General features: G+C 43.9%; 1 protein-coding gene across 1 annotated transcript in view; it reads right to left on the bottom strand.

Annotated features, from left to right (window-relative positions):
- The window catches only part of LOC146813684 (solute carrier family 22 member 7-like), a 212,904-nt gene extending 186,998 nt beyond the window's left edge, over positions 1-25,906 (bottom strand). Inside the window, exons 1-2 of the mRNA XM_085609486.1 lie at positions 25,844-25,906; positions 25,474-25,577 (exon numbers count right to left, since the gene is read on the bottom strand). Coding sequence (XP_085465612.1) covers positions 25,474-25,577; positions 25,844-25,906 — 167 coding nt within the window. The remainder of the gene's footprint in view (positions 1-25,473; positions 25,578-25,843) is intronic.
- Positions 25,907-26,132: the final 226 nt, after the last annotated feature.

Genomic DNA, 26,132 nt, shown 5'->3' on the forward strand with positions numbered 1-26,132 from the left:
AAAATATAGAAGAAGGAACATTTGCTGTTCTTGTCTGTGGTGGTTGTTTAGCAAATATGCAAAGGGAAATGTCATTAACCACAGGAAATGTAGCTGCCAATCTCAAGAGAAAGGAGAGTTTTTGCATTTTGCTCTTCTTCAACTTGTCAAACCTTGGCATGCAGAATTTGAAATACTTGAAGGGTATGATTGCTATGGGGATTCATTTCATGATTTTAAAAGACAGTATTCAGTGTTCAGTCTTTCAAAATGATATGCAAATGCTAAGTGATGAGATTCAACAAGAGTCAGGATCCTCTTGGAGCAGGTATTATTCAAAATAAAGCTGCAATCGCAACAAACGAGGTGGAAACTGCAGTTGAACAAGTTTGAAAGGAAACTGAAGATCTGGAACAGTCAGCTGCACAACTCAACAATGAACAGAAAGACATTTATATGGAAGTAAAGGAGACAGAGACAGCAATTGCTCTTCCTTTACATCCAATTTTATTATATATTTGTGGTCAAGCTGGAACATGGAAAAGCTTTTTAATTAAAGTGCTGACCGCTCACCTAGAGGATAACACAATCAAATTTGTCGTGTGTAGTGACAGTCCCAACAGGATTAGCTGCACACAAATTTCAAAGGAATTACTCTACATCGACTACTAACGTTACCTATGGAACATGATAATAAACTGGGACACCAGAAGTTATCTGGTGAAGCATGTCATGAGGTGGCAAGAGTTTTGAAGAAAAAAAAGCTTTAAATCATTGATGAGGGAAGCATGGTCTCAATGCTTGCTTGCATTCACTTATGAATGCAACACATTTTAGGAGCAAAGTATGATGTTCTTTTCAGCGGAAAGCATTTAATTGTGTATAGTGGCCTCCTGCAGCTAACCCCTGTGAAAGGAGCACCTGTTTTCAAGACCCTTTTATATGAACAAACATATAATGCTTTAGGAGGGACTAGAAATGAAAACATATGGCTGAATTTAAAATACAATGAACTGTTGAAAAATATGTGTCAAGTGTCTGATGAGGTATATGGAAATATTATGAAGGACATCAGAGTTGGGGTTCTGACCCAGGAAGGTATGATTACCTTACAAAGTTGACTGATCTAAGAAACGAATCTCCTGCAACCAGACACCAGCAAAGCGCATGTTCAGTTTGATTGAAGTTGGAAAATTAATACTCTGTTTAATGCCTATACTACAAGAGTGCAGCAATGTTAATGAAGAATTGCTTAAAAAAAAGGAAATCTTTGAACTAACAGCTATCAGCAAAATGGAGTAACAAAACTGCTGACTGAGAAATAGGAAGCGAAATTGGATTCTTTGGAAAAAGCTGTATCTAGAACTGCATAGGGTTTCAGCTGGAAAATAAAAATGGTATCAACTGCTATGCTAATCTAGTTCTGAATGTAGCCTTTTACCACATCTAGTAAATGCAATTTAACATAAAGGAGGCAGCAGGTTCTTCTCAGAACTATATTGTGTGTTGCAACGTTTACATAGTGGTAGGAATGTACTACATTCTGCTTTGGGAATACAACGTGGTGGACACAATCAGTGGATATGTACTATCTTCTCAGAACTCTCAGCAAGACACACAACAGTTTATTATGGTTATCCTTGGACTTTTGTAACAAGAAGAAGTCAGTTATGTGGTCTAAGCTACAAATGGGATCCTGATTATTTGGATTTCTCGTTTACATCTACTACTAATATAAATTCTGAAAGGTTTATTTTTTGTAACATAACCATATTTGAAAAGTGTACCATTTGACAACCTGATAAGAAATGGAAACTGGAACATGACCAATCCAAATTGTAGATCTGATTTATGTCTACATACCAGATACACAGAAGTGGTAAATACATTAAATTGATGGTTCAATTATGTAGAGTAGATGGATCAAAAATACAAACTGAAATTTCAAACTTTAAAGTCGGACAAATTTCAGTTTCTGGAAGAACGAGCAAAGAACTAGCTGTCACTTTTCATGAAGAAGTACATAAAGCTTCAGGACACAACACTGTGTACATAAAAACTCTAAAGAAATGGACGGGGCACAGTGACAGTAACCTGACATTTAACATTAAACTGCCTTTTAAACTTCCAAATTCATTACTGTTCTTTTTTAAACCAAAATTCTAAGAAGGATTTATCTTTAAAAAACGGTTTAGTCTTTAAGAGATCATTCGGCCTACTAAGGGTAATGTCTTCATTAAATGAACTGCTTGAACATTATTTAATTATTTTTGGGATATGTTTATTTATAGTAGTTGAGTTGGTCCAAGTAAAAAAAAATTGTTACAGCTTGTAGTGAATGCATGCATAGTATATTATATTTACAGTGTTAAACTGTGTTCTGTTTTTTTTCTACAATCTATATGATTGTTTTTTCACCTGCTGTTCAACGATGAAGCTTCATACTTGTATATTGTTTAAGGTATACGGGTTTGAAACCTGAGAACAGCACAAAAATACAAATGAAATGTTTAAGATACATATTTAATTGCATTAGTCATTTGCAGCTCTGTAATGTTTCTTTATTAACAAAACTAATTATATTGCTGAAACATCAACTTTATTATGTAAATGTATACCATGTAACATTAACTTATCTTTATGTTTTCTCTCTTTTATCCCAGAACTAAGGAATGATTTATCGCAGTGACTTGGGTACCTAATTGTATGTTTACCTTTATAGTAAGTGTTGGACTTTGCTCTTTTTGGCAGGTTCACCCCTGAACTTTTTGCCTTAAGCTCTGACATGGTGGTAGTGATTTTAGGCCTCTGGGCACTTTAGCACTGTGGCCCAGCGTAAAGTGTGTGTGTGTGCTTTGAGTGCATGTGGTGAGATTGGCCTGCCCTCCCATAGGAATGCATGGGAGATATGTGTGTCCACGGTTAATCCTGGTGTGAGAGGAGTGCAGGGGCGAGTTTAGTATGTATGAACTCGTGAGGATACATGCTGCACAATGGTGTGCGCAGATTTATGGTGGCTGGTGGAGAAATGCTACTTTTAGAAGTTGGCATTTCTGTGTGCTGTGTGTCTGCCTGCATGATGTGAATTGTATGCCTGGCTTGTGATTGACTGGAGCTGAAGGGTGTGGGTGGCTCCAGGAGACAGGGTGAGTCAGCCCAGTGGTGAATAGAGAGATCTGCATATAGATGGGAGGGAGGAGTTGCACCTGGGACCTGAATAGGGCTGTGCCTTCCCTCCACAATGCTGGCTCCGCCCCCTGTGGTGTGTCTGATCACTGAGCCCCCACCTGACAAAGGGGAGAGGAGCTGGGCAAAACAAAGTGCTCCAGATCCCCCCTAAACCAGTTCTAACTGGTATCCCCAAGCCCTGTGCTGTGACACAAAGGAGAAAGGGTGTATAAACGAAGGGGCTGTGATCCCATAATGTTGTTTTGTACTTGGGTGTTGATCCTGCTGGTGCGTGCTGCTGCTGGGGCCCAAGCAGGGGGCTGCCAGGAGGGCTTGCCTCCCTGGGCCCTGCCTGGCCCCTTTATCCCTAATGACTCCCAGGACTCTTGGGGCACCTAGAACCTTGTGAGCGCTACATTTTTCCAAGGAAAAGGAGCACGAGGGCTACGCAGCGCTGGGCTGCTCGACTGGATGGGGGAATCCCAGCATGAAGGATTCCCCCATGGTGCCTAGGGCGGCGGGTGCCCACCCGGCTTATTCAGGTATTTGAGTGGTGGGTGCCTGTCGGGATGGGGCAGTGAGGAGCCGGAGACCAGGTCTGCTATTATACGGTTTTATTCCTTTGTATTTCTTTTTTTCCATACAAGTGCTTGCTTTTGTCTAGTTCGGGGGAGGGGAATCCGTCTTCCCATTCTCCCCAGTGGGTGTCTAGTTCAGTTCCTTGCGGGGAGGAAATCTTCCTTTCCGGGGCCGGTATACTTCTCCGGGGTTCCGTCGGATGCGAAAGAAAAGGAGAGATATGGAGGGGGTCAGTTCTCACTAGACATATATTGAGTGCTTTCCCAAGGGACCGGGAGTGGAGGGCTCACCAAACAACAAAAACGAGTGCTCTAATCATGCACTTAGGTGCCGAATGTGACAAATGAGGGAGGGGGAGAGGGAATGGACAACAAGGTTGTGCAGATACACGGTTCTGTTGGCAAAAACGCCGTGCCTACACCTGCGCCCGCTCCCGCCTTCCCAAAGCCCTTGACAGCCGCTCCCGTACCTGGAAAAGCCACGCACCCCTTGGTACGGGGCTCGGGGATTCGCCGGGTCGTTGGCCTCCTGGCTCGCCTGCCGTGGCTCCGTCTTCCAACTCAGCTCCCGTATTCCTCTTCTCTGCCGCCTCTGGTTTCTCCTCTCCAACGAACACCGCTTCCTCCTTCGCGCACCCCGCTGGGTTCCTTGCTCGGGCCATATATCCCACCTCCTCTCCAAGTTCCGGGCGAGTGGCCAATGAAAGAGACATGACGTCGCGGGAGGGCTGGGCTTCCGATAGACTCGAACTCCGGTTAAAGGGACCTTGCCATTCCTCGGGCTGAGTCCCCGGCCCCCAGTCATCCAGGTCCTCACGCCAATCTTCCTGACGGGGAGGAAACAGAAGGTTTGAAGGCGACCACCACTCGTAAGTGTCACGGGTCGGCACCCCCCTGTCACAGTGCCCAACCCACGTGGCTGCTCCCTGGTTGTTTTTACTGTGTGTGCCCACCCCGCGCTGTCTGCCTTTTGCGGGTGCCCAGCTCACGTTCTCCGCTGGTGAAATCACCACTGCCAGGCCAGAAGTCAGTGTTGTATCCAAATTTTAGTCTCAAGGTCCACACTTACCAGTGGCCTGCAATGTAAGCCAAATAATGAGCAGTTGACAACGTAGAAGGTTCAAGCGTTTATTGGCCAGACAGAACTCTATATAGAGGAGCCTCATCGACCCTCACCCATCAGGTGCGCCGAGGAAGACTGAAGAATTACAGTCAAAACCAGACAGATATACTTTCAGTGAATACATGAAGTCAGCACATGGAAATCTACAAGTTGGCTCGGAAGAGAGGAAGACCCATATTTGGCGCATATAATTAGCTCAGCTCAGGCACAGGAATGTGCTTATCTCACAACTCGGCCTTGGGGCCTCAGACCGTTTACTTTCAGCTGCTCTTAGTAAATCACACTCCAAGAGGGAGGGGGATTGTGCCATGCACGGAGCTACAGAACAAATGTCTGCATCAGAGGTCTTTTCTGCCATTAACAAGCTTCTATTTCTTATAACAGAAACATACAGAAACATCCATATTATAGACTTAGCTGGAGGAAAGCAATGTAGCATAACAAGTCTCTTACTGAGAAGGCAAGAATAAGATAGAAGCTTCCACATTACAGAAACAATTCTATACACCTGAAGCTTGCACATTACAAAGATAGCTCAGTGGGTTGCAGCACATGAATAAAAAACTGCGACTTCATATTGATTAGACATATTAGATACACTGGGCTTAACTATATATTTAACTCGATTACTTCATCCTAACCAGAGCATGATAAACTAAGGGTAAATGGTGGACAGAAAAGACCATGTGACCGAACAACGAGGGAGCCTCAAACCAAAATGGCCTTCGTTCTGCTCCCTGCCCTTTTATCGCATTAGGCCTAACAGGAGTTTCGGACTATTGGTTAGGCTAAAACTAAGCGGACTGGTTTTAGATATACTGTGCTAATCATATATTAATATTTGGTCACCACAGAACGGCCCTTTTAGCACAGTATAGCTAAAAATCGATTCAATCTTCAAAGATTCCCTCATCTATCTGCATCAGATCATGTGTCTCCTTTTCGGGCCCGCTGAGTATCTATCCGGGTCTGACTAGGCTTGGGCTTAGGAATAGATGGGCGAACCTGTGCTACACAGGAAACGCAACAGGCCGGACCGCATTGGATACACAGACAGCAAGTAAAGAGGAAACCTGCTACTCTTAAAAGGATCATGAAGAGCTTTCAACCCCAGGTAGTCAAAAGACCCCAAATCAACCAGAAATAGACCAGGTACCTGTATCTGTATGGATTTCAGATGCTAGGCAGTGCAGCCTTTGAATAGGATCGGCCCCTTTTGGGGTAATGTAGCCAATATTCGAACAAAAACTAAACGGGGAACACTCCCTCCTCCGTAAGTGCCACTGGAACCAAGAATCGGACATTCCATTGTCTGCAGAGGGTGAGATCACCACTACTTTGCACTGAACCAACATTCATTTAACTAATCATGTCTCTGAAAGCCAAAGAGATGGCATGAGGAAAATTCAAATTGAGGCCTAAAGCCTAGGTCAACCTATATTCTTGGACGACATATATGGAATGATATGTTCTGCATTACTATATACAGGTACTCAGATACATTTTCTAATAAAGACATTCTCACATTATATACATCTAACTGATTCAACTGAATGCACACATTGTTACACAAAATCACTGCCTTGCTCAAGGGAAACATTCTGCTCAAGGGAAAGAACCAGCATACTCAGTGAGGTTGAGCCATTGGAATCCTACACTTCATTGTCATATCTGTTAAGGAAAATTCATGCTTCCCTCATTACGTTTGGACAGGCATTTAGATGCATAGTACCTTGTTACTGTTCTCTCAAGATCTATCTCTGATGCAATACACTGTACCTCAGGACATCTTCATAACCCAACTTACTTCACTTTGGAGCGCGATAAATATTTGTATTACCATGATTAGGCCCATCTACCTATACACCTATAACAGGATTAGGGACAAAACTAGATCACCCTTTACTGGACAAAGTGGGAAGCAATCCGTGGACCCTACAACTAATAGCATTACTATCATTACTCCATCTGTGTCAGTCTTTGTGTGGGATCAAACAAGTCATAGACATACTCCAGTGAGACAGCGACATTCCTCATTACTACTTTCAGGTGAAAAAGGGGGTACGTTTCATCCTAGGGTGAGTTTAACGCTACTTCCACTACTCAGAACCCTATTCTAAAGCAGTGCCAGCAAAACAGTAAGAATCAGTCTCATAACACCCAACTGTTCGTGCAAATTCGACTATGCCCAGAGTCCGTTCGAAGCCTCTCTGGCAGGCTTCTATTGTTCATCAAATCTGCTTCCATCGCCATATTGGGCCTCTTGATCAGGCCCTCCAAGAAAATAGTTCTTCGCAGTATCCGTTGGAGTGCCCTCCTGGCAAACACTCACAGCTCACTCGAAAAGTCTCAATGTCTCTAGGCAGTGCACCAACATCTTTCCTTTGTGGCAGGCACTATCATGAACACAGATCATATTGTGCAGAAAGTTTCAAGTTCAGCTACACCCTCAGGCTCCAACACCCGTCATCCAGTGTCAGAGGACATTTGGGCTGCTGCTTCATGGGTACCACAATATAGTGCCTTCTGCCAATCGTAGATTCTATGGGGCACTGCCTTTCCGTTGATACAAAGCTAAAGGGGGTTGGCCAAAACTCAGGCCAAGGGGGTCAGGGGACCGTGCGCTGTCAGAGGTTACTAGCACATGACAGGTAGAAAACTGAAGAAATTGAACGACGGTCCTGCCATCAATAACAGGGATCCCTCTCTTTTGCACTTTTGCACTGAAGTTCTGTGGCCCACGGGCCTCCTCCTTCTCTGATGTCCGACGTCATCCAATGAAGCACGCACGACGCTGTAGTTGATAAAGCATTGGCAACCACGGTCCAATTTCACTACTTTCTGGGTACTGAGACTGTAGGGCCAGGACATGTAGCCCTCATCTGTAGCTGGCACTGATGGGAAATTAGGACTCATCTTTATCACCGTTCTGCAGGGTATCATTCTCCCTTTTACTCTGGAAGATCCCGCAGAACCTAGTGATGTAGGAAATGTAACATAGTTGTTAATTTTCTTCCAAGTACAGAAAAACAGTTCCTAGTATTTAACAAGGTGACTGAAAACAGGCGGCCTGCTATCTTTGAGGGAGTGGCCATATGCCATGAGACTACTCTTGAGCTCATACCATATTTGATTACAGCTGCACACAAAGGGGTTGCTATCTTTACAGAGAAGGTCGACAGGGTGACTCCCTTCTCGTCCCAGGCCTAGAGGAATTCGCTTGATACTCCCTATAGCAGATGTGACCTTGGGCCTTAGCCGTAAATACAATTCAACCTGTCTCTTGGCTGGTACGAGCTAAATCATGCTGATGGTGGGCAAAAGGAACCACGTGGCCTGTGGCGCGACTGGTCATGATCCAAGATGGCTTCAGTATAGTTCTTCAGCCCTTTCTATCGTGTAAGGAACATAGAGAGAAATAGGCCATCCTACAAAGCATATTTCGTGTATATAAAGTATGGTTACAAACCAAGATACATCATGCTAACTTCACATGCTGACATGATATGGGGGTCCAGGGTACATAGCCTGGGAATGCGTACTTGAACAATGTACCAAGGGCTGCAAGAAGACAAAACTGTTTTTTTCCTAATCCAAATTACTCAACATCAGCTCCTAGTAAAGACTGTGAGTGTATTCACATAGACTAGTTAATGAAGAACTAGTCATTTCGCCTAAGCTTAGTAGAACAAAAATTACCCACCACTAATTCCCCTTAAAGATCACAATAGAACATGAGAGAAAAGGAAGAGCAACATACATATTACCTCGGCTTAATTTCTAAGGGGGCTAACTTAATTTCCAACTTCCTAAGGGGCCAGCAGGAAGCCAATATTCTCCTCCTTCCCCCCTGTTTGACAGGAGAAAATCTGAAACAGATTTCACTGCTGTCAAACACTATCAGACACGGTGTCTGTCAACACTATCAATCCCTGCGTGTAGCAATTGGGCATAGGCAAAGTTATAGGAGATACACAGCGCTTTTGAAATGGCGAGAAATCCTTCTAGCAAATGTACAAACCTCATTGTGTTAGCTCATAGGCTGGCCAAATGACATCTCATATGCAAATGTCCCTATTATGTGAACCTACACCAACCTGAAGTCAATATTAATGCTAGGAGGCCATAATACGAATGCTAAGCTTCCTAAATATTTGGAAAACCAAGTTTAAGAACACTTATTAATGTTGGTAATTTCATAATTAATAATTTATCTGTTAAAGAAACCGGCCGTTTTGCAATAATTTCCACCTATACAATAAGCAGCATCCCTCGCCTTTCATATTCAAACGTCTCCCTTCAGAAGCCCAGACCCAATAGCCTAATTTAAAAAACATGACAACTTTTAACCCGTTTACAGCATTCTAAAATGCAAAGTTGTCACTCTGAGGGAGTCTTAGCTAAATAAACATTCCTGTTCCATTTGTGGCAACAGCAACAGCTGTTTTGCCCATCAGCAATAAAGGCGCTTCTGGTGGCAGTCCTATTTAAAACAGGCATTTCAAGTGTTAAGATGCGAGTGTACAGATCAAAATGGTTCCATAATGTCCAATCTGGAAACATATGACCAAGGCTGCCTGTCTATAAGAGAAGGGCAGTCATGTGACACATATTTTAGTCTTACATAACCTTTTTGTTTTATTCATTTCCAATACCAATTAGACATACACTGATAACGTGTTTGTCTACTATTTTGACAGCATGATAATGATAATATCATGTCTGTGGAATTTAGTAATTGTGAACAAGTTCCAGCCAAGCGCTGCGACCATCTCTGTTACGCACAGGAGAACTTGTATTAGTGTTAAAACAGAATTTGTCAATACGACACAAAAACAAAACATATATAAAATAAAAATTAGATATGCCAAGCCATCAGTATACCAAGCACAGAAAGCATAGACACACTACAATAGCATATATAAATGAGCAGTGATGCGCAATTACTGTACCTACAGCACAGAGCCGAACATTCTGGCCTGCTTAATTTGTCAGGCTAAAAATTAGTAACTGATTTTTCGGCCCTACTCACACCCCCATCTGACAGCAGGTCATCTTAATGATGGCCAGCTGTCAGATGAACTGACTGTGTCGTTTCTGACAACACAGGATCAGCAAGAATAATCAAAAAATGAAAAACACACGAACATTTCTTTTTGAAAAGGTGTTATGACAAAAATACGTTTATTTCAATACAATGTACCCTAATTTCCTATTTGACGGCGCATATCTCATGTTTCCTCTCATAGTTATAAACTTTTGATCACTTTACCAATCCAACTCACGTGTCTTGTCAGCCTTAAAACCACCCAGAACAATCCATGAACAATCTGTGGACAGAAGAGAGAACTACAGCACACACAAAAGAAAAACATGTCCCATAACAGACAAAATAACACTTATAACTTTTAATCAAAAGACAAAACATAATTCACAAAAATAAATTCCCATTACTTAACTGTTATCATTTTACCAGTTAGGTGGTGACAGCTTTGGGCCACAATTTCCACTGTGAATTGTCTGAATTAGAAAAATCGTTTTTATATAGGCATATAGCCCTCAACATTTCAAGCAAGAGCATCATTTTACTTTTTTGTCTAGAATCAATGCAAGAAATAAAGACAGCAGTCTTCCATAGACATTTCCTTGGGCACTGGTCTTGCACAGAATAGAACAAAGGGAGGCTTCTGGAGTTTCGTTTCTCAGCTGCCCTGTCTTATCAGAGAAGCTAAAAATAGCCATCTGTTCTCTATCTACTCCCGGCCCCCCTCCTTCCAAGGCTCCCCGGCTGCGGGCATTACACAGATTCTATGTCAGAGAAGCTTTCTGAGCAGTGATTTCACCTCCCGGCATTCTGCGCTCTTTAGCCCCCACCTTCTCCTCACTCTGAAGCTGTCAAAGACAAAAAGTCTTCCCAATTCCATATAAACTGCAATAATTCGCCCTATTGAAAAATCCTTTTTATATACAATTTGTTTTCAGGGGGTCATAATCTTATTTTTCCAATCTCAGTTTAGAAAAAAAACGCTCACTATGAATAATGTACAGCACATAACTTACTAGTACAGAGCAGATAGTCTCTGCATGTTCAGCGTGAATCAGGACCTACAACCGTCTGGACCCAGCACATTGACTCACTGAACCACCAAGAACACAAACCTGTATTCATGAACAATTTGCAAATTCGAAATACCCACAATTTTTCTCAAGCTAAACTTTTCACTAATTATTTTACATTAATACTTTGTACATTAGGGGTGTCATCAAATCACAGGGGTTGCTCTTTCTCTAGCTACACCCCTCTCAATTTCCTTTTGCGACGCATTGACGGTGATGAGACCAAAATTAAACTTACTCCTCAACAATCTCACTTCTCAGAATTCTTTTCACATATTCACAGTCATTCAATCACACGCATTTTCCAGCACTAGCAACCTCCAAAACACAATTGAGCATACCACAACATTCTTATTCACTAATAGCTTACTTACATCCAACTGAGCAATCCTACCAACATACAATCTCGCATTTACATGGCCATGTTTTTTTTCTGCAGGCATATATTCGCCACTCACACACATTTTCAAAAAAATAGCCGGCGCTTTAACCAAAAATGCAAAATAGGTGTACACAACGTTTTCTGCAGTTCAACCTATCCAAACTTGATGCATCCAAACAAACGAACAGAGCCCGTCGACTCCCGTTCGTGGAGAATTATTCAAAAGGACCGACAAAATCACAACAAGCAGTCTTCCAACAGACTGGCAAGAGGCTGTCAGACAGGGGTAACCACGAACTGGACTACGGACCATCCCATTGCCTCCCTGGTTCACCACTGAGACTGTTCTGATGTGGTCCAAGCCGCACCTCAGATATGTCTCATGGCTACCCAGATACAGCCACAGGCTTTTCCGAGTGCAATCCGGCCATGTGTTACACACAGGTAACAACTAGGCGTCTGATCAGTGTCTCCAAATCACAAAAGATCCACGGAGTCCCTACAGTCAGTCCCTAATGGACCATCCTGCAGGACCTCCGTAATTCTCCTAGGGTCCTCATGACCCCTCAAATCAAATGCAGTTAACTGTTCCAAATGCACCGCTCAACAGCGCGTGTTTCAAACAAAATGCACCTAGTGCTTCAAAACGCACCGTTCACAACGAGTGCTTCAAATCAAACAAAACGCACACCGCTCTCCGGCGCGTGCCTCAAAGTCAATGCACCGCTCTCCAGCGCGTGCTTCAAACAAATGCACTGCTCAACAGCGCATGCTTCGAACAAACAAATTACTCACCGGGTGCACCCAGGTACGAATGTCCGTTCTCCGCCGCCAACTTCTCAAAACCAACACGGTCAGCTCCTGAGTTAAGCTCGTAGAACCCCGGTGAAGGGTGACTAGCAGGCCCTATCACGGGGTCCCTTCGTGGTCGCCAACTGTTGTATCCAAATTTTAGTCTCAAGGTCCACACTTACCAGTGGCCTGCAATGTAAGTCAAATAATGAGCAGTTGGCAACGTAGAAGGTTCAAGCGTTTATTGGCCAGACAGAACTCTATATAGAGGAGCCTCATCGACCCTCACCCATCAGGTGCGCCGAGGAAGACTGAAGAATTACAGCCAAAACCAGACAGATATACTTTCAGTGAATACATGAAGTCAGCACATGGAAATCTACAAGTTGGCTCGGAAGAGAGGAAGACCCATATTTGGCGCATATAATTAGCTCAGCTCAGGCACAGGAATGTGCTTATCTCACAACTCGGCCTTGGGGCCTCAGACCGTTTACTTTCAGCTGCTCTTAGTAAATCACACTCCAAGAGGGAGGGGGATTGTGCCATGCACGGAGCTACAGAACAAATGTCTGCATCAGAGGTCTTTTCTGCCATTAACAAGCTTCTATTTCTTATAACAGAAACATACAGAAACATCCATATTATAGACTTAGCTGGAGGAAAGCAATGTAGCATAACAAGTCTCTTACTGAGAAGGCAAGAATAAGATAGAAGCTTCCACATTACAGAAACAATTCTATACACCTGAAGCTTGCACATTACAAAGATAGCTCAGTGGGTTGCAGCACATGAATAACAAACTGCGACTTCATATTGATTAGACATATTAGATACACTGGGCTTAACTATATATTTAACTCGATTACTTCATCCTAACCAGAGCATGATAAACTAAGGGTAAATGGTGGACAGAAAAGACCATGTGACCGAACAACGAGGGAGCCTCAAACCAAAATGGCCGTCGTTCTGCTCCCGGCCTTTTTATCGCATTAGGCCTAACAGGAGTTTCGGACTATTGGTTAGGCTAAAACTAAGCGGACTGGTTTTAGATATACTGTGCTAATCATATATTAATATTTGGTCACCACATCAGGCAGCACGATGCCTGTCGTGGGGCGGGACTTCCGCCTTCCCGAGGGAAGCCCCGCGCCCACGAAATTGCCGAGAGGAGAAGAGGTTCGGCAGGGCTCCCATGTCAAAGGGAGAGCCCCGCAAGGTGCCGCGTTGGGTGTTAATGGCGGAGGGGGCACGAGGCACATTGCCGGTACCTGCCCCCGCTGCATGTGAAAGGTTGGAGCTGTGCGAGCTCCATTCCGGCCCGAGGACCTACGCTGGAGAAGGAGAGTTGCGGGTCCCGGGAGACTGGAGTGGGCAGAGGACCGTCCAGTGAGTGGGGCTAATCGGGAAGCAGTAGGTTGTTGGTCCGGAGCCCTTGGGGGCTCCAGGGGCACATTGTGCGTCCCTGAGCGGTCCCGCCATTGCGGGCCGCTCCCACGTGTGGCAAATGATCGTTCTAGAGCCCATGTGGCTCCAACGTGGGGCAGGCTTTGTGTGCAGAGCCCGTTTGACTCCAACATTTGGGCACGTATCTCTAAAGCACCCCAGTGAGATGGTGCACGTCAGGGCACAGTGTTAGTGCCTGAGCGGTCCCACCGTTGCTGGCCTCTCCAACGTGGGGGCACATTTGTTTAAGGTACCCCAGTGGGGGCCTCGAGGGCACAGAGGTACCAGGGCCGTGTTTGTCCAAGCTGCCCTGCTTGCAGAGGTTAGCTGCAACAATGGGGGCGCGTCGGGGCACATTGCGGGTGCCCGCCCTGCGACGTTGGGCACAGTCGAGTTTTAGAGTCCCAGTGGAGGACTCAGGGCACAGGAGTGCCCCTGCCTACAGTTTTTATCACAGCTGCCCAGCAATTAGTGGGCAGCTGCAACGCTTAGGCCACTGCCTGTGCTCACTTGTCTCTGCTGCACTGGCAGCCGGCCCTGACATTGGAACATAGGGCATTCACGCCCTTTGAGAAGGCCAGTTGGCCTGGGGGCAAATTGGTGACATTTGTAGAGCACCAGGCTCTACCGAATTGCATAATGTGTCTATTACTAGGAGTGTTGCCAAAAGAATGATTATGTCCCATTGTTATTTATGCACTCTGGGTTTATGCCCAGCTATCAGGCCTACTATGTTTGCCTAACAGATTCAGGCAAGATGCAATGTTACCAGTCATGACTGGTTGTTTTACTGGAATGCGATGTGATGTATGTCCAGTGTTTAGGCATAATGTGGTGTTGCATAATGTAGCTATGGTGATGTATATGGCATAATGCGTTTATTTTTAGGATGGTTATGCATACTGTGTGTATGCTGGAAAGGCCTATTGCGTAATGTGAGTTATGCTTAGGAGGGGAGGGTCTAATGCGTTTAGACTTATGAGATGATTGCATAATGTGTTTATGCTGGTGAGGTTGGCGCAGAATGTAATTCGCGCCTAATGTGATACTGTGCATAATGTGGTTTATGTTACCGGATGATGCTAAAGTTGCCAGCAATTACTGGTTGTGTTCTATGTTTATGATAAGTTCTACATTTACTAAGTTCACTTTGTGATGGTTCTGACAGTGGTCCAATTGGCTCTGTCAGGTGTATATAATCCCTTGTAAATATGACCTAGTGCCAGGTGCCACGATGTATATTATGTGATTACTATTCTAATGTGTTATGAGAATACAAAGGCTATTTTTGATATAACCTTGTGTGGAGTTCCTTTCGTGGTGTGCCAGGGATGTTGCTGCTGTGTATGTGTTGCGCAAACGCATTACACATTGCCTCCGGGATAAGCCTGACTGCTCGTGCCAAGCTACCAAGGGGTTGAGCAGGGGTTATCTTTGGCGTGTAACTCCCTTGCCCTGACTAGAGTGGTGGTTTCTGCCTGGCTGTCAGGTCCCCAGCTAAGAGGTCTCACATCAGGAAAGGAATGATGGTTGCCGTGTTGTCCAAACTGTGTAAAAAGCATTGGGTGCAAGGGCGATTGCACCATGGCGGCTGTGTGTTCCATAATAGGAAACGGGTCAGCGCTCTAGTCCAATTGGCAGATTGGAGAGTTACCGGTGAGGCGCGCGGAGAGCTGCGCACTTCACCTGAACTGTAGGAGGAATAGGAGGTGTCTTCATCGCGTCGCGTTAGTTTAGGGAAAAGAAGCTACGCGTCGCGAGAGTCCTGACGAAGTATTTGAGTTCGTGTACAGCCAGCTATTCTAAGTAAGACAATTCCGATTTTACCTGAGAAACGGTCCATTAAAACTGGTAACAACGCATGCTTGCCAGAAGCTCCTGAGGAAATATTTGAGTTCGTGAACAGTCAGCAATCCTAAGTAAGACAATTCCTATTTACCCGAAAAGCGGTCCGTTACACTGGTAACAGCGCATGCTTGCCAGAAGCTCCGCTTCCTAAGCACAAGTCTTGAACAAAAATAGTACTAGGTATTTCGACGAGCAGCAGAAGTTACATAATAAGATATACATACACATAGGTGAAGAAGAAAGAGTATACTTAATGAGGCTTCAGTTCTCTGTCCTGTAAGTGAGCACCAGTGAAGAGAAATTGAGATTAGAGATAAGAGAAAGAATAACCAATAACACAAGCCCATTATATTACAGTGAATAATACTAAGAACAGAAGAACAAGTAGCCTAAGAAGAGAAGCAAAGGCACACAGCTCCTGGGTGGGTTATCAATCGAATGAGAAGAATAAGATTAGAAGTAGAAGAGGAGTCAGAGAGTGATTTACATGTAATTTATTTTTCAGCATACAAGAACAGTAGAGCAGAAGAAAAGAATAGACAACATAAGAAGAAGAAGAAAGGAAGACTACACGTGTGTGCATTCTCTTCTCTGTCCAATTCCCCTTTCCCCCTTGGGGCTTTTCTGGCTACGCATTTAAGACTGTGCGTGGCTGGGGAGTTCGGAGGAGGAATTGGGAGCTTACGTCATTCTGCTCCTGTGTCACCCATCAGCGAAAGAGAAGAGCTGGTTCTGACAGAGTGAAGTGCCCGCGCGGTATAGGCACCTGACAAGAATGGCGGAAGGTTTGGATTTAAAGAAGTTGGGGAACATTTTGGATGAGATACAAAGAGAATTAATTACAGTTAGAGAAGAAAATAGAGAACTCAAAAAAGATACCACAGAATTAGCACAAAGAATAGGGAGTTTAGTTTCGGAAGAAGGGTTTAAGATATCTTCCCCAGTTTTGGGTTCATTTGGGGAATCAGCTTCATCCCAGTCAAAAGTAAACACACAAGTAATACATTCACTATCTCCTGTGATTCCCCTAGCACCCCCAGAACGCTTTAGTGGAGACCCCCAGAAGGCTCAAGTCTTTTTAACACAATGTTCCTTGCACTTTATATGCAGACCTGCCCTGTTTCCTGATGCGCAGTCTCGTGTGGCATTTATCCTATCTTACCTAAGTGGGGATGCCGCAGCTTGGTCAATGCCCTTGGTCACCAGAAACGACCCTGTGCTATTTAATTTAGATGACTTCAAGAAAGAGTTCATGCGAATTTTTGATCGTCGAAAGGTGTCTCAAGCTACAGATAATGAACTTTTGGAGATCCGACAAGGAAACAGAGAGTTAGTGGCATACTTGGCACAATTCAACAAGTTGGTATTAGAGACGGAATGGCCAGAGAACAAACGAGCAGCAGTATTTTATCGGGGGCTAAAGGATGAATTAAAGGATGCCTTAGCACAAGTTCCCAATTGTCCTACTGACATCTCTGCTTGGTGGATCTAGTATTGGAGATTGATTTTCGACAGAGCGAGAGAAGGGGCGAGAAGAAACGAGATTATCGACCCTGTGTTCCGCATTTTGATAGAGCCAGATATGAACCTCACAAAGAACATGATTCCAATCGTGGAATCGAGCCCATGCAAATAGGAACTATTCATGGACCATGGAGCATGGACCATGGAGGAGAAGGAAAAGAGGCGGAACAATAAATTGTGTCTCTATTGTGGAGGAAGCGGGCATTTTGTTCGGGATTGCCCCAAAAAGCCCAAAACACAGTCGGCGGAAAACGCCACGTGCCACCAGTAGATGGAGTTGGACTGGTGGTTGCCAAAACAAATTCAGCTCCAAAGAATCATGCTTTGGCGAATACCTTGCAAGCAGCTGCTCCTCATTTGGTGATATCTGTAACTCTGAGCTATCGAGAAAATAGAGGGAAAAAGGTTGCTGTGATGATAGACTCAGGAGCAACGGGTAATTTCTGCGATTTACGATTTGCTGAGAGAATTGGATTACAAGCAATCCGGAAAGAGAAGAGTGAGCCAGTCAGAGCCGTAGACGGTACCAATCTGTCATCAGGCACCATCGTGAGCCACACAGAACCAGTGCAACTAGAAACAACTGAAGGCCATTGCGAAATTTTACAATTCTATTTAATTGACGCCCCACAGTTTCAAATGATCTTAGGGTTACCTTGGCACACCGAGCATAACCCCACCATAGATTGGGCAGCAAGAACGATAACCTTGAACTCAAACTACTGCAAGGAAAATTGTCTCAAAGACTGTAAAATCAGAACAGATAAACCTCCTGCCTATCATTTAAGTGAAAATGAAAATTTGGTCTGTCTGATAGACACGGTAACCTTACCTGAAAAGTATCAAGAATATCAGAATGTCTTTAATGAAGTCGAAGCAAAGAAATTACCTCCTCACAGGGAGTATGATTGTAAAATAGATTTGGAACCTGGAGAGAATTTACCCTGCAGTAGAATCTATGCTTTGACCGAACAAGAGGATAAACATTTAAAGGATTATCTGGCAGAATATCTAGAGAATGGTTTCATTCGGCCTTCGCAGTCTCCAGTTTCTTCCCCCTTGTTTTTTATTCCAAAGAAAAGTGGAGAATTACGCACGTGCATAGACTACAGGGCAATAAACCAGATAACAATCAAGAACCGTTACCCTTTACCTCTGATTTCCACTCTTCTGGACCAGGTGAAAGAAGCTAAAATCTATACAAAACTTGATTTGCGAGGAGCATACCACCTGGTCCGAATCAGAGAAGGAGATGAGTGGAAGACGGCATTTAGAACTAAGCAAGGTTTATTTGAATACCAGGTGATGCCGTATGGGCTATGCAATGCACCAGCAGCATTTCAACATTTTATAAATGATGTGTTGAAGGATTCCATAGATCAGATAGCGATTGTATATATTGATGATATCCTGATTTACTCGACGGAAGTAAAGACACATGAAGAACATGTCAAGAAAGTACTACAAAGACTTCGTGAGAATGGGTTATTTGTCAAATTGGACAAATGCGCCTTTGATGTAACCTCAGTCGAGTTTTTGGGATTTGTACTTGCTCCAGGAGGAATCACCATGGATGAACACAAGATAAAGGCGGTGATTGAGTGGAAGTCCCCTACATCAGTTAAGGAAATCCAAAGTTTCATAGGATTTGCCAACTTCTATAGGAGATTTATCCAAGACTTCTTAAAAAAGTTAATCCCAATCACACGTTTATTGAAGAAGGGAGTTCCTTTCCAGTGGAATGCGGAAGCTGAGGCAGCATTTGTGCGATTAAAAAAAGATTTCACCACAGCGCCTATTCTGTTGCATCCAGATCCTGCGGAACCATTCTTAGTTGAAACGGATGCATCGAATCTGGCCTTGGGAGGAGTGTAATCACAGAGACACAAAACTACGGGCCAACTTCATCCAGTGGCCTTCCGCTCTCGAAAATTAACACCCCCAGAAATTAATTATACTATCACAGAAAAAGAATTACTGGCCATTAAGGAACCTTTCAAGGAATGGAGGCATTATCTGATGGGAGCTCGGCACGTAGTAACAGTGTATACTGATCACCGAAATTTGAAATTTTTAAAATCACCCAGAACTTTAACTCCCAGACAGCTACGCTGGTCTTTGTATTTCTCTGAATATGACTTTGTAATTACTTATCGACCCGGAACCCAGAATGGCAAGGCGGATGCCCTATCCAGATTAGAGACGGAAGGAGTTACGGAAAAGATTCTAGATCAGGCAATTATTCCAGCAGAAAAGGTAATCAACGTCGTATTACAAGAAACAGTAGAGAATCGAGAGAAAACTGATACTCAGAGTTGTGAAGAAATGAGGAGTTGGTTAAAGGAAGATTCCAGGAGAGAAATTCGAGAAGGTCTACCCTATCACAATGGAGCATTATACTTGCCCACTCCAGAGATGCAATTAAAGGCCTTAAAAGAATGTCATGGCAGTATCCTAGCAGGACACAAAGGCATAAACAAGACTAAGGAATTGGTGTGCAGACGATTCTGGTGGCCAAACATGATCAAGGACATACATCAGTATGTGGCAACTTGTGAGACTTGCGCAAGATGAAAAGCAGAAAGAAGACGTCCACAAGGCCTGTTACAGACTTTACCCACCCCTCCTTTTCCTTGGCACACTGTAACCTTAGATCTCATAGTAGATTTACCCTCTAGCCATGGTTATGATACCATTTTAGTTTGTGTGGATGCCTTTACAAAGATGGCGCATTTTGTACCTTTAAAGGGGGTGCCATCTGCCAAGATTTTAGCGGATGCTTTCAGCCAGCATGTAGTTCGCGCACATGGCATACCTAAGGTTTTGGTGTCAGATAGGGACTCTCAGTTTCTGTCACATTTCTGGAAGGCATTCACTAAGCGTTTGAACATAGAGAACAGGTACACCACTAGTTTCCACCCAGAGTCTGATGGACAAACAGAACGCACCAATCAGGAACTGGAACAGTATCTAAGAATGTGTCTATTAGAACAGGAAGGAGACTGGCCAGATTATTTATGGGCAGCAGAATTTGCACATAACAACACTACAAATGCTTCTACAGGTTACACTCCGTTCTTCCTGAATGCTGGTAGACACCCACAACATTCATTAAACTTTCAAGAAGTTGATGTTCCCTCAGTATCTGATTTGGTAGAACAACTGACACAAGTACATAGTAGAGCTATCCAAAATTAAACAGTAGCAAAGGCAAATTACAAACACTATGCAGACAAAAAGAGAAGAAAAGAACCTGAGTTGGTAGTGTGGGACAAAGTTTGGTTAAATACAGGAAATCTCAGACTAAAAGGGGTTAGAAAGTTTCAACCACGATTTATTGGACCTTATCCAATAGAGAAAAAGTTAAGCACATTAAATTATCAGTTAAAATTATCCAAGAGGTTACGTATACACCCAGTCTTTCATGTTTCCTTACTAAAAAAGGCAGTACCAGAAGTTAGACTAAGTAAGACCCCAAAGCCAATCCAAACTGAGAAAGGAGAGGAGTTTGAAATTCAACAGATCTTAGACTCTAAGCTACAAAAAGGAAAGTTATATTACTTACTAGACTGGAAAGATTATGGTCCTGAGGAGAGATCTTGGGAGCCAGAATCTGAAGTAAATGCTCCACGACTAATAGCCGACTTTCATAGAAGATATCCAAACAAGATCCAGAAGGAAGGTCTTTGAGGGAGGGTACTGTCAGGTCCCCAGCTAAGAGGTCTCACATCAGGAAAGGAATGATGGTTGCCGTGTTGTCTAAACTGTGTAAAAAGCATTGGGTGCAAGGGCGATTGCAACATGGCGGCTGTGTGTTCCATAATAGGAAACGGGTCAGAGCTCTAGTCAGATTGGCAGATTGGAGAGTTACCGGTGAGGCGCGCGGAGAGCTGCGCACTTCACCTGAACTGTAGGAGGAGTAGGAGGTGTCTTCATCGCGTCGCGTTAGTTTAGGGAAAAGAAGCTACACTTCGCGAGAGTCCTGAGGGAGTATTTGAGTTCGTGTACAGCCAGCTATCCTAAGTAAGACAATTCCAATTTTACCTGAGAAACGGTCCGTTAAAACTGGTAACAACGCATGCTTGCCAGAAGCTCCTGAGGAAATATTTGAGTTTGTGAACAGTCAGCAATCCTAAGTAAGACAATTCCTATTTACCCGAAAAGCGGTCCGTTAAACTGGTAACAGCGCATGCTTGCCAGAAGCTCCGCTTCCTAAGGGCGAGTGCGCAGTTTCTTCTGAAGTAGATTTCAAGTGCGAGTTTAGAGTCAGCACAAGTCTTGAACAAAAATAGTACTAGGTATTTCGACGAGGGTTCTGAGAGGCGACGGCATTTTCGTTTGAAGCTAATGCCGTTTCCTAACAGTATTTTTTCACACAACTTAGAGAGTAGAGACCCGCATGAGGTAGAAATCATATGACAACGAAAAAGTGAGAGAATATAATACCACAGCGAAGCAGCAGAAGTTACATAATAAGATATACATACACATAGGTGAAGAAGAAAGAGTATACTTAACAAGGCTTCAGTTCTCTGTCCTGTAAGTGAGCACTAGTGAAGAGAAATTGAGATTAGAGATAAGAGAAAGAATAACCAATAACACAAGCCCATTATATTACAGTGAATAATACTAAGAACAGAAGAACAAGTAGCCTAAGAAGAGAAGCAAAGGCACACAGCTCCTGGGTGGGTTATCAATCGAATGAGAAGAATAAGATTAGAAGGAGAAGAGGAGTCAGAGAGTGATTTACATGTAATTTATTTTTCAGCATACAAGAACAGTAGAGCAGAAGAAAAGAATAGACAACATAAGAAGAAGAAGAAAGGAAGACTACACGTGTGTGCATTCTCTTCTCTGTCCAATTCCCCTTTCCCCCTTGGGGCTTTTCTGGCTACGCATTTAAGACTGTGCGTGGCTGGGGAGTTCGGAGGAGGAATTGGGAGCTTACGTCGTTCTGCTCCTGTGTCACCCACCAGCGAAAGAGAAGAGCTGGTTCTGACACTGGCTTTGGCGCAAGCCTTAGCCAACCAGAAATCCCATGTCTAACAGTAAGACAAAAGGAGAAAAATGGAAAAAGACTCTTCTGTTTCTCCAACACACAAATAATGGCTTCATATTTTCAAATCACGTCTTGGGACAAGCACTATTTAAAATTCAGTGCTGGGTAATGACGTTTTGATTTTCAGAGATGGTTGGCTGATGGTACATCTTTCTGCTTCTCCCTCACTTAAAGAGCTTCCAGTGTCTTTAACAAGTATACCATTAGGACATGTACTTGTGCTTTTACAGCAAAATTAAAAGCAAACCAAAGGAATTAACAACAGTGTCCCTTCACCTTCTCCAGTAGAGTGATAAGGTCATCATTTTATTTCAAAACAAGTTGTTACCGTTGGTATGGTAGTCAGAGTTAGGGTTACCAGAAATAGGAATCCCTCTCATTGTCTCTATTATTAACTTTGCAGAGTCTAAACAAAACTTTGCAGACCTATTCTTCCTTCTACATTGGCTGATAATGCAACTTTTTGTGGTGACTGGTCAAGGGGTCACAAAATAATTTTTTCTATCAATGCATTTTCCTTAGACTTTTGTATCTAAAACAGCTGAATGGATTTATATTACATTAGGCAGTATAAGTCATTACGGTTTGGTAAACACAATCATTAGCAAACACAGTAAAATGATAGGCGGAGTGCAGAAACTTTTCAGACACTCACCCCAGATCTGGGTTTAATCCATGTATGTTCTTCTGCTTACTAAGACACCCCATTTTGGACCCAGCCAAATGCAAATCAGTCTTGACCCTGTTCCTCATGAGAACATTCCAGCCTGAAATGTCAATCCAGGTCCTCTCTGGACCAGAAACAAGCCTCCTGTGACCAGTTTCGGGGTTCCACTCCTCATCAGCCAGGTTAGCTTGAATCCAGTGGCAATGTGAGCAAGGGACCCACTTCTGCGCATACCCTGCCTGCTTAGGGTGAGCACAGCAAACACAGTCAGATGATTGACGGAGTGCTGAAACTTTTCAGACACTCACCCTCAGTCACAGATATGGGTTTAATCCATCATCGTTATTCTGCTCACTAAGCCACCCCAATGAGGACCCAACTATATGCAAATCAGTCTTGACCCTACAGTCCAGCCCGAACTGCCAGGCCAAGTCCTCCCTGGATGGGAAACAAGCATTCTGGGACTGGTTTTGGGGTTCAACCAGGCTAGCTTGAATCCAGTGGCAAAGTGAGCAAGGGACCCACATATGGGCATACCTTGGCCACTTAGTGTAAACATAGCAATCACAGGAAAATGATGGACGGAGTGCTGAAACTTTTCAGTCACTCACCCCCAGTCACAGACCTGGGTTTAATCCATCACCTATTTTTTTGCTCACTAAGCCACTCTAGTTTGGACCCAGCAAATCAGACTTTACCCTGTTCCTCATGGGAACAGTAGAGCCCGAACTGCCAGGCAGGTTCCCCTGGACCGGAAACAAGCATCCTGGGACCAGTTTTGGGGTTTCACCCCTCATCAGCCAGGTTATCTTGAATCCAGTGGCAAGGTGAGCAAGATAACCAGGTCAGGGCCTACCCTGGCCACTAGCATGTGAAATCAATGGACATATCTTATGGCCTGATTACAATTTTGGTAGTGCAGGTATGCCACCGCCATACTCCCGCACCTCCAAACATGACTGCCGGCCCACCCGCCAGGGTACGCGTTTTCTTGTTCTATGGTGGATGGTCCTTTGGCGTTCCCACAGCGGTGCCTTTGAAATGCCAAAGTCTACGCCCTTTCCCATGGACTGCTAAGTGACGGAAAGGTAGTGCATAGACCCGGGGGACACACCATGTGCCCCCTGCATGTACTCAAGGGCCCAGAGGCAACAGGGGGCCACACCACCACCCTACCAAATGTGGTCTCACTGCCATGTTTAGAGTTGCAGTGGTGAAACTTGTAATATGCTTGGCAGTGCCGTAACGGCACCACCAAGTATATTGCTGCCTCAAGGCCGCTGCACCAGCACAAGGGATTGCGGATTCCTGGCAGCTGTGGTGGTCCACTGATGGTCTGACCGCCATACTCGTAATATAGTGGGTGGACTAGTGGTGCGGTGGTCCCCGCCTGAGTTTGGCAGTCCTATAGACCAAACTCGTAATTAGGCCCTTACAGTTTGGGTTTCACTCTATAAATGTAATCAAATTGGATTTTACAGAAACTGCGTGCACACTATAGTTTCAAGGGCATTATTTGCTTACAGATCCTACTAGAAATCCAGAAAGTCTTTAGAATACTATGGGCCAGATGTACGACCATGGAAATAGCGCCTTGCAAATTGCGAGTTTTTTGCGACTCCCATTTTGCGAATCGCTATTTCCAATGTACAACAGTGTATTTCACACTGTTAGTGATTCCCAATGGGGTCGCAAATTGAGAGGCTCGTGAATATTAATGAGCCTCTCGCAATTTGCGACCCCATTTGGAATTGCAGGCCCTCCCAGGTATGGTGGCCTGCTGGGCTCAGCAGACCACCATGTCTGGGATTGCTTTTAAATAATGCAGTTTTTGTTGTTGAATGCAGTCTGTTTTCCTTAAAGGAAAACGGGATACATTTAAAAAAAAAAAAAAAAAAAAAACGTTTTCGTTTCATTTTTTAAGGGCAGTTAGTGGTCCCTCGGACCACTGCCTGCCCTTAAAAAATATTTTCCCCTGCATTTGCAAAGGGGAAGGTGTCCCCTGGGGACCCCTTCCCTTTTAAGAGTGCAAGACTACCCTCTTGAAGAGGGTGGTAATTTGCAAGTGTTTTGCGCCCGCAATTGCGAATGCGAAACATTCTTACATAGGAAGCGCTTACTATAAGAAGGGAACGCCCCTTGCTAATGGCGGGTCGCAAAACTCTATTTTGCGAGTCGCAAAAATTGTGACTCGCAAAATAGGGTTTGTACATTACCCGTGCTGTTCTTGCATGCGCAAACGGGTTCGCAATCCCGTTTGCGCATGCAAAAATGGTCGTACATCTGGTCCTATGTATATTGTTACAAATACATATTATTGTATCTATTTAATTAACATGGCATTAATTCAGCCATGATCCACTCATTGTTTTTGACTCTTCTTTGCACTTGATTCAAAGTGGGTGAGCAAGGGCCGTTCTAGGACCTTCGACAACCTACCTCGGACTCACATAGAACCACCAAATCTGTGATTCTCCAAAATCAATAGCCTATTGTATCTCACTGGCACACTACTGCCTGAACTGTGTGCCAGTTGCCACCATCTGTAGAACAACTGTCTACCTGTTAAATTCCCTTAAGCAGACATCTGTCCATTCCCCATCAGTCACCAAACCACAAACCCATAATCTGAAATCTACTGAGATCTTAGCCACAAAGACCCTGAGTTTGTGATGGAAAGGAGTCAGGAATGCAAAACCTATCACAGAGTGCACACAAAAAAATAATGATCAGCTAACCCAAGTAGGAACATAGAAATACACATTAGGAAAAAATGGATACATCCTACTGTACCTATCGGACAAGTAACCAATTGAAAGCGATCCCACTGTAACCCCGATGAAGAAGAAGGTAGAAGACGCCTTACTGAGCCATTTCTTCTCGCACACGAGGTCCCACTGAAAGAGAAGGGCGCAAGTAGGCGTTAAAATCACTGATTGCAGAGTGGAATTCTTCATACCCAGTTGACTGGTTCCATGTAGCCTTTGTAGCACCGAATTATTAGGACGCTGCCTTCCATACATCCCAACCGTTCAGACCTGTATCACAGCACATGCAACATGTCCCACGGCCATATATACAAATACTCCAAAACCTTAATAAAGTTGAAAGACAGAGGCTGACTAATATGTTATAACGTTCCCCACTGGACCGCCAGTCCCACCTCATCGATTAGGACATAATTGTCCATGGAGACAGGGCACATGGAGAAGATGTAGAAAGGCATAATGGAGAGTAGGGAATGACATTACCAGAACTCTCAGAATCACACATTCAGCCTAAACCTCAGGTGCATTTGTGGGTTACATATAAGGTCTGACAAGTATAAGGAAAACTTTCATCACAACATTAATTTCTTGACACTCAATATAGTTCCCCAAGTGCTCACCTGTGTCCTGCATTGTGACCTTCGTTTATCAGTTACCTTTTCTCTACCAAGGCTCCTTCCTTCC

This window comes from Triturus cristatus, chromosome 6, assembly GCF_964204655.1.
Source record: "Triturus cristatus chromosome 6, aTriCri1.1, whole genome shotgun sequence".
NCBI classification, from domain to species: Eukaryota; Metazoa; Chordata; class Amphibia; order Caudata; family Salamandridae; genus Triturus; species Triturus cristatus.